This window comes from Electrophorus electricus, chromosome 2 (assembly GCF_013358815.1).
Source record: "Electrophorus electricus isolate fEleEle1 chromosome 2, fEleEle1.pri, whole genome shotgun sequence".
NCBI lineage: Eukaryota > Metazoa > Chordata > Actinopteri > Gymnotiformes > Gymnotidae > Electrophorus > Electrophorus electricus.
The window spans coordinates 27,724,626-27,734,625 of NC_049536.1; the positions used below are offsets into that span (position 1 = coordinate 27,724,626).

The 10,000-nt window shown below is 47.2% G+C and overlaps 1 protein-coding gene across 3 annotated transcripts in view; it reads right to left on the minus strand.

Moving 5' to 3' along the window:
• The window catches only part of pde1a (phosphodiesterase 1A, calmodulin-dependent), a 50,915-nt gene that overhangs the window by 5,473 nt on the left and 35,442 nt on the right, over positions 1–10,000 (minus strand). For all 3 annotated transcript variants that reach the window (XM_035519904.1, XM_035519902.1, XM_035519907.1), the window contains 4 exons: positions 7,835–7,948; positions 4,759–4,941; positions 1,776–1,842; positions 1,053–1,169 (listed from right to left, as the gene is read on the minus strand). In XM_035519904.1, coding sequence (XP_035375797.1) covers positions 1,053–1,169; positions 1,776–1,842; positions 4,759–4,941; positions 7,835–7,948 — 481 coding nt within the window. The remainder of the gene's footprint in view (positions 1–1,052; positions 1,170–1,775; positions 1,843–4,758; positions 4,942–7,834; positions 7,949–10,000) is intronic.

Consider the following 10,000-nt stretch of genomic DNA (forward strand, 5'->3'; position numbering starts at 1 on the left):
ATGATGCCCATTGCGCACTATACCCAGACAGGATGCACACTGCCCACTGTACCCAGACAGGATGCACACTGCCCACTGTACCCAGACATGATGCCCATTGCGCACTGTACCCAGACAGGATGCACACTGCCCACTGTACCCAGACAGGATGCACACTGCCCACTGTACCCAGACATGATGCCCATTGCGCACTATACCCAGACAGGATGCACACTGCCCACTGTACCCAGACAGGATGCACACTGCCCACTGTACCCAGACATGATGCCCATTGCGCACTGTACCCAGACAGAATATTGATTTGAATAAGAAAATTTATTCTGTCCATCTTATATTTATGGTCAAACAACCGCCCTGACGCACGAGATTCAAACATTCTAACGATGGCAGGTGTCTTTAGTAAACTTTCAGAACAAGGTCCTCCAAGCCCAAGGAGCTGGAGTGAATAGGACAGAACATTCTAGATCTTACCCAACAATCCCACACTCAGGTACACACCACCACACCAGGGACACCAACGTGACGTTAAGGTCTTTGGGGTTTGTTGGAGTGTCTGACCAGATTAGAGCAGAACTGTTCAGATGCGTGTTCCCCATCGCGGGTGGCAAGCTGAATGAGGCTGAGGTGTTTCCTCTGCACTGGTGGGCGCATCTCCTGTACATAATCACTCTGAGAGCAGGTGCTATGAAAGAGCCTAAACCCAGCGGAGGGGCGCATCACTCCTGGTGGGGTTTAAATCTTTGAACTCTCTGTTAGGGGGTAATCGGAGGGGGTTTATAAAAGGGGGCGGAGCTGGTGTGACAGAGTGGTGTTGACATACGACAAACAGATGGAAACCACTAAATATGCAATATACACATCTCAGGAGAAAGGAGTAGAGAGGAAAAGAAATGGAGTGTGTGAGTGTGAGTGTGTGTGTGTGCGTGTGTGAGTGTGTGTGTGTGAGTGTGTGTGTGTGTGTGTGTGTGTGTGTGTGTGTGTGTGTGTGTGTGTGTGTGTGTGTGTGTGTGTGAGTGTGTGTGTGTGTGTGTGTGTGTGTGTGTGTGGCGTACCCTGAAGCGGTTGATCAGGTCGTATCTGGTGAGCAGCTCGTACACCAGGAACTTCAGGGCATGTTCACTGCTGGCCTCATGAAGCGTGAAAACGTCAAAAGACCATTTATCGACGTCCTGCAACATCAAAAGACCATTTATCGACGTCCTGCAACATCAAAAGACCGTTTATCAATGTCCTGCATCAACAAAAGACCATCTATCAATGTACTGCGACATCAAAGGACCATTTATCAACATCCCACATCAACAAAAGACTGTTTATCAACGTCCTGCTACAACAAAAGACCGTTTATCAACGTCCTGCATCAAAATAAACATATTGCAACAAAAGAAACAACAATGGAAATAAATTTGAAGAAGACTCCTATAATCAGAGACAAACACACAAATCACACGTAAATTTGCTAGATTTCGCAGAGTAAAACATAAAAATTCAATATGCACATCATGAATATCCCATGTCCCCTACACTGCACTATTTATAAAGGCACACATATGTAACGTTAACCAGAGCTTAGTCATGAGACTCTCACGCCAGTGAATGGCTTTGACAAGGAAGAGGGATGTGCTCTATAATCCGGGACGTAGGATGCTCAAACGCTCACACATACGTAAACTGATTTCAGATGAACTTTAGTAACCTTGGACCCGGTTTGGCTGAACTTTAGTAACCTCAGACCCAGGCATAGTGAAAGGAGGCCCTTGAGATAAGTCTGATACCTTCAGGGCGAGAATCACAGCGGGAGGGTACGTCAGCCCCGCCATGTTGGATGTCCTCCTGTACATTCTGTCGACACACACACACACACACACACACACACATATGCGAGCGCACGCACTGTTAGCTAGAGCTTCACACCACTATAACTAGATGTGTGTGTCATTTACAGAAGTGGCTGAGTTAATCATACATTAGGTTTAAAAAGCTGAAACAGACATGCACGCACACAAATCCTGTGGTCCAAACTCAGAACTTCAATAATGTTCCCCCCCCCCTCCAAATTCTTTGAATTCTTGAGAATCATTCTCTCTTCTATTTATTTTAATGGTCTAGAAACCGGAAATGGTCCTAAAGGGTTTGAGAAAATGAACGAGGAAGCATCCAGGGATGCTTTACAATCAACAGAGAGAGAGAGAGAGAGAGAGAGAGAGAGAGAGAGAGAGAGAGAGAGAGAGAGAGAGAGAGAGAGAGAGAGAGAGAGATATGTAGGAAATTCTTTATCGTTTTAAGTGTAAACCATCGGTGTGGAACAGCTTTGCGTCATGGGGGTGGTTTAGTTCAGCCATCACTGACCCCCACAGACGCAACAGGGCAGGTGAGCTGTTCTCTCACCATTCTGGACAGGCTTGTGCTGCTTGGATTCTCGGTGGGTGTGTGCGGTAACAAACAGCAGAAAGAATATTTCATTTAGGCTTTGGCAATAATAATAATAATAATAATGGTAATAATAATAAGTTTAATTAATATAGTGCCTTTCAAAGACTCAAGGTCGCTTATGACATCAAAGCAGGGTGTGACATACTGTCTGCTGCGCTACGATCTCTTAATACACTCCAGTGTCTCCGCTGTGGTCTCCTAACACACTCCGGTGTCTCCGCTGTGGTCTCCTAACACACTCCACTGTCTCCGCTGTGGTCTCCTAACACACTCCGGTGTCTCCGCTGTGGTCTCCTAACCCACTCCACTGTCTCCGCTGTGGTCTCCTAACACACTCCAGTGTCTCCGCTGTGGTCTCCTAACACACTCCAGTGTCTCCACTGTGGTCTCCTAACACACTCCAGTGTCTCCGCTCCTACAGGGAGAAGGCCCTCATCTGGCTGAGTGACTTTCTCACATCAGAATTGATTTCTTCTTGTCGTAAGTGTAAAAAAATGCCGGACTTTATAGTGAAATTTAAAGAAAGATTGAGGACAAGCATTGAATAATGATAACACTTTTTTCATTTCCCCTGAGATGAAATGAATAATAATAATAATAATAATAATATCATCACACTAAGCCTACATCCCTGTAATTCCAGCATTCTTTATTAACTCCGGTACTGCTGATGAATCAGGGTAATGCTATGGCAAACAGGTCAGTGTCTTTAATTTTTTTTTTAAATATATGTCTTGGTTTTTTTTTAGCCCCTTTTCAGACGTGTCGAAAGGTGATGCAAATTTTCCTCAAGCCCAACAGGTGTCTGTGACATTCCGGAACAGTTGCTATGGAAACGGGAGAAACTGGCCAAATTGCATGTGGTAGGGAGAGTGGGAACTGCACGAGGCATTACTCAGAAGTTTGATCACATTCCAGAGAGAGAGAGAGAGAGAGATGGAGAGATGGAGAGATGGAGAGGAGAGAGGGAAACAGGTACAGGGGGCAGTGGAAAGAGAAATGGAAGAGTAAGAGTTAAAATGAGAGGAGGATGAGGAGAGAGTGTGCAGGAGGGGGGAGAAAGAGAGTGATAGGGAAAGAAAAGAGGCTTTCAAATGCTCCGACACTTTAAAAAGACTGATTTGCCTTGTGGAGCGGATGAGGTGGAGCGAGGGCTTTGTGTTTGTCAACACTGTTCATCAGGGAGACGTTTAGCACCAGGCCATGACACGAGGCGCAGGTGCAAGCGTGAAACCGCTTTGCACTGACATGGCACCGGTGGCACACACCCAATGCCACGCTCTGGCCTCAGAAGGGATCACGCACTGTCTGGACGTTGGCAGGTGTCACTAGTGTGGGCAGGTGTCCGGTTTTAGGTCGGATAGTCTGTGTTTTTCCTGTCTCCGTGTTCCCAGTCAGGCAGAACACCTAGACGGACACCCTGTTGTCCTTCTGGGGTGGATTATTAGTTGCTACCCATCGATCAGTATTATTTTAACATGTTGTTGGTTCACACACACGTTAAACCAAAACAAAACTGGGTTTCCTTTGGTTAACAGATGGCCTCATACCGGCTAATCAATTTGGACGTGTGCAACGGTGTGAAAATAACAAAAAGAGAAACTGACTCTCTGTGGTCAGCACATCCCGTCCTTTCCCAGAGTAAGAAGGTGGAGTTTCATGCCGTCTGTACACGAGGCCAGACGTACACACTGCAAGCAGGTGCCATGTTTGGGGAGTAAAACACATTTATATTACAGATGTCTGGATCTCATTGGTCAGTCGTGTTATCTAGATACATGCTGGTATTGGCTGTGTGCTGTAGTGCTATATCTTATAGTGGCTGCTCTAGTTCAGCAGGTGTGTGAGATGTGATATCTAACAGTAAAGCGTCCTTGAGTTTGAGAAAGGCACTGAATAAATGTAACTAATAATAATAATAATAATAATAATAATAATACATACATACATACATACATACATGCATACATACATGTATGGAGGTGTTACAGGTATTTTTGGATTAAGGTTTCTAGCAACCAATTCTGGACAAGCAAATTATGGCTACTAAGTGACACACCGAGCTAGCATAACACTCCATGAAAAAATGGCCTGTTTTGGTCAAGTTCCCTGCCAATATAAGATATAAGTCACATTAATCTTCAGTGAACTTGGCCCCCATTAATCACACCACCCCACAGCAGCTGAATGTTAAAATTAAATAAAATAAATGACCACAGGAAGTGCTTGTCCTCCATTTTACCCAATGCTTCAGTAAATGATTATCTTCCATTTTAACTGCTGCCACTCGGCACTGGAAGTACTTGGGTCTAAAACAGGAAGTACCTCTCCACGAAGATTCCCGCCTGCACGGCGTGAACGATGCTGCGGAACCGCGGTTTCTCTTCCGGCCGCCGCCGCACCACGCCCATCTTCCGGGTGAAAGTGGACGCCAGCCAATCCCGTACCTCCATGGGCACGGAGTCCGCCTGGATGTCACTGAGCTCATCCTCGGTGTCCAGCAGGCGCCTAGGAGAGACATGCATCACATTTGGACAAGGAACGGCTCGGGCTTGCAATGCTTAACGCTGATAAGGACAGTGGCTGAAAGGTGACAGCCCCCGGTTAGCATTCCAAAAAAGGGAGATGTTTGCTAATTGTTAGTTAGCGTCTTTCAGCCCCCCATAACTCCCCTGTATGAGGTCCAGCGTGATCACTGATTGGTTCCTAAAGCACAACCATCATGTCACAGACGCTCGTAGGTCTTAAAGTAACGTTTTCCAACTCCGTACCCAGAGATCTACCGTGTTTCTCTCTTACACACCTGGTTATAATCCAGCAAATGCTATTGAAGATTAAATCAAAGAGATGTATTAGATTAGGGCTGTGTATCTCAAGGGCTGGAGTCAGGCAGTTCTGGGTTTGTGCTGTTCTCCACTTCATACTGGGTCAGACAGCAACAGAAGCTGTGAAGACCTGATGGGAATATCTGTACTGTAAGTGGAGCACATTGAAATATGAGCCAATCAACATGTACGTACTGTAGGAGGAGCCAATTGAAATGTATGTGTTGTAGGAAGAGCCAATAAAAATGTATGTGTGTTAGGAGGAGTACATGAAATTGTGTGTGTTGAAGGAGGAGCCTGTGGTAATATTTATGTTCAGAGATATTACATCCAATCTTGAAGAGTCACAGTTTAACATTCTAATTAGATCAGTAATTAGCTGCTGGGTTTGTATGTGTTAGTAAAGATCAAAGCCTGAGCTATGTAGTTCTGTGTAAACAAACGCTGTCGTGATGTGCCGGGTCCAGAGGTCTCAGACGGTCTCAGGACGCATCGATCATGAGGAACCTCCAGCGTGTGTTGAACTAGGAGACCAGGAGTCAGGTAGCAACCCTGCATAGCCCCACAACAAACTCTATATTCTGATAACAGACTCTACACTCTGATAACAGACTACACAGTGATAACAGATTCTACACTATGATAACAGACTCTACGCTCTGAAACAGACTCTACACTGTGATAGACTCTACACTCTGATAACAGACTATGCTCTGATAAAAGACTACGCTCTGATAACAGACTCTATACTGTGATAACAGACTCTACGCTCTGAAACAGACTCTACACTCTGATAAGGCTATATTCTGATAACACTACGCTCTGAAACAGACTCTACGCTCTGAAACAGACTCTACGCTCTGAAACAGACTACGCTCTGATAACAGACTCTACACTGTGATAACAGACTCTACGCTCTGATAAGACTATATTCTGATAACAGACTATGCTCTGAAACAGACTCTACGCTCTAATAACAGACTCTACATTCTGATAGACTCTACACTGTGATAACAGACTACGCTCTAATAAGACTACACAGTGACAGACTACACTCTGATATCAGACTACACTCTGATAACAGACTATATTGCGATAACAGATTCTACACTATGATAACAGATTCTATAATCTGAAACAGACTCTACACTGTGATAACGGACTTTACACTCTGATAACGGACTCTACACTCTGATAACGGACTTTACACTTGATCTAAGAGCATGGGACAATGAAAATATGCAACAGAAAGAGACAAGCAGAGAACGAAACAGAGCAAACAGACAAATCAAGAGAGAGAGAAAATGAGAGAAAGATAGAGAACGAGAAAGTGAGAGCAGGAGACAGAATGAGAGAGGGGTAGAAAGAAAAACAGAGAGGCAAAGAGACAAGAAAAGATGAAAGAGGCAGAGAGAGAGAGAGAGAGAGAGAGAGAGAGAGAGAGAGAGAGAGAGAGAGAGAGAGAGATTGCCATCTCGCTGTACAGCACACAGGTTTTTAGCGCAGGGCTGCTTTACGCCAGGGGGCAGAGGGCAAACAAAGAGGGCTCGTGAGAAGCCCAGCAGGACGCACAGAGCTGGTGCTGTGTGTTTCTCCTTTACGCAGGAGTCCTAGCAGAGCAGGAAATGGGACCCGCGTTATCATAACACGCAGTAACAAGCCGAAACTGCTCAAAGTCCCATGGCAAGACGTCCTGCGACCGTTGTTAGGGAAACGAAATTAGCTGTAGTAACCACATGCAGAGCACACGGCCAGAACCCAGGTGCCATCGGAGCTGAGGTCCTCTGTACTTGCTTTGGTAAAATTGTACCTGTTAATAAAGCTACCTTGAATTGAACTGAGAGAGAGAGACTTTTTAAATATAAACAATAAGGTTTATAGACTTTCAAGGTCGAAACTTTCAAAGTCAAAGACAACAGTCCCTTTATCCAGAGAAAGAAAGAGGGAGAAAGATGCGATAGAGGGATTGAAAGACAGAATTGGAGAATGAAAAGAGTAGGGAGGGATGGAGAGGCACATGTTAAACTTGAATAGCACACACACACACACACACACACACACACACACACACACACACACACACACACACACACACTTACTTATTGCCTCCCTTGCTTTCTCTCACACATCACATCAGTGATCACCTCCCACGGTCACCATAGCAGCACGATCAGACTCCTAAGAGAGTTTCCGAGAGGAGGATTATGGGTGACGCAACCCTGGAATGAGTGAACACTCCAGTGGAGAGATCACTCATCAAATTTGACCATATTCTCTCTGTCCAACTCTCCATATCGCTCTCCTACTCTCTCTCTCTGTCTCCCTCTCTCTCCAGTACTCTCTCAACTACTCTCTCTCCCTCTCCACCTGTCTCTAGTACTCTCTCTCCTCTGCTCTCCCCCTCTCTCTGTCTGTCTCTCTCCCCCCACTCTCTCTTTTTTAGCTGCACGACATGGAGGAAGAAGGGAAATGAGGGGATGTGATGTGTTCGGTGTTGTGGTATATACAGAGCGACTGGCCTCTCTGTTGACTTTTACAGAACAGACACCCCCCCCACGCTGCCGCGGCTCTCTCACCGCGTTTCGTCGATGTACACCGCTTCCAGGACTGAGGCTGCATACTCGATGTTCTTCCTTAGGTCCACGATATTTACTTCTCCCTTATCCAACTGCTTCACCAGACATCTCAGCCTGCAGGGGACAGATGGGACATGTTAGACGCCACACCAACCACTGCACACTTGCGCACAACACCACGAGATTTGACATCCATGAAGATATTTTGACAGCAGACATGCAGACTGTATGTACATTCGGTGTGTCGCGGTTTTTGATGGCCTCACAAAATGTCCCAGTTTTTATGGCTGTAATCTGTAGGGTGGTCACCGTTCTACAATTTCCCAAGAGCGTCCTGTACATCTGAGCGTAGTTCTACGTAAAAACCGCTTGTGAAACGTTCAACCAGGATATAGAGCGTCTTTTAACCCCAGTCATCCACGTTATGCGTTTGACTGGTTCCGATGACAGCTGGTCTGTTACAGCAGGTTTACCTCGTACTGAGGCACACTTGCCCAGTCCGACTGCAGACATGCAGAACAAGAGTCCAGCCAGGGGAACCCAAACATTCCCTGTCGCACAGCCAAGAGGAGGACATGGAACTGATCCGAGCCTACTACCAACCATCGGGTACCAGCCGTGCCTGTCCTTTAACGAGTGCTAAACGTGAGGCTCACGTAACGCTCACGTGAGGCTCAGGCGAATACAAACATATGTAAATAAGGAACCGGGCAGGAAGAGTTTCCGTAACAGACGCAGGCACATCTAAAGGCAGCAACCGTCCACCTTCCATGAAGCACGCAACAGGAACTGCTGCCTAATGCCAGCTGACAAAAAGGTTCTAAAAAAGTATTTTTTGTCCAAAGTTTTTTCTCTGATCCTTAAAGATGGCAAGGCAAGAAAGTGAAAAAATTGAACATAAGATTCATAAATGTTTGATTTTTGGGTTTGTGTTAACTCAAAAAAGGGGTGAGCCCTCAAAAACACTAATATATATGAGCACTACAGTAATGAGTGATGAGGACCACAGCCCTTGCAACCAAGGCTTTAATGTCCATCACAGCATGTCTTAAAAGATTCTCTTTGAGTGCAAGAGCTTTAAAGCTAAAACAGCTAAGACTATGACTGCACCAGGAGCTCCAGATGGGGGACAGAGCTAGCCAGCGCGAGTCTGCAGACGGGAGACAGAGCTAGCCAGCGCTAGTCTGCAGATGGGAGACAGAGCTAGCCAGCGCTAGTCTGCAGACGGGAGACAGAGCTAGCCAGCGCTAGGCTGCAGACGGGGGACAGAGCTAGCCAGCGCTAGTCTGCAGACAGTGGACAGAGCTAGCCAGCGCTAGTCTGCAGACAGTGGACAGAGGTAGCCAGCGCTAGTCTGCAGACGGGGGACAGAGCTAGCCAGCGCTAGGCTGCAGACGGGGGACAGAGATAGCCAGCGCTAGTCTGCAGACAGTGGACAGAGCTAGCCAGCGCTAGTCTGCAGACAGTGGACAGAGCTAGCCAGCGCTAGTCTGCAGACAGTGGACAGAGCTAGCCAGCGCTAGTCTGCAGACAGTGGACAGAGCTAGCCAGCGCTAGTCTGCAGACAGTGGACAGAGGTAGCCAGCGCTAGTCTGCAGACAGTGGACAGAGCTAGCCAGCGCTAGACTGCAGACGGGGGACAGAGCTAGCCAGCGCTAGTCTGCAGACGGGGGACAGAGATAGCCAGCGCTAGTCTGCAGACAGTGGACAGAGATAGCCAGCGCTAGTCTGCAGACAGTGGACAGAGATAGCCAGCGCTAGTCTGCAGACAGTGGACAGAGGTAGCCAGCGCTAGTCTGCAGACAGTGGACAGAGGTAGCCAGCGCTAGTCTGCAGACGGGGGACAGAGATAGCCAGCGCTAGTCTGCAGGCGGGGGACAGAGGTAGCCAGCGCTAGTCTGCAGACAGTGGACAGAGATAGCCAGCGCTAGTCTGCAGATGGGGGACAGAGATAGCCAGCGCTAGTCTGCAGGCGGGGGACAGAGATAGCCAGCGCTAGTCTGCAGACAGTGGACAGAGATAGCCAGCGCTAGTCTGCAGACAGTGGACAGAGCTAGCCAGCGCTAGTCTGCAGACAGTGGACAGAGGTAGCCAGCGCTAGTCTGCAGACGGGGGACAGAGATAGCCAGCGCTAGTCTGCAGGCGGGGGACAGAGGTAGCCAGCGC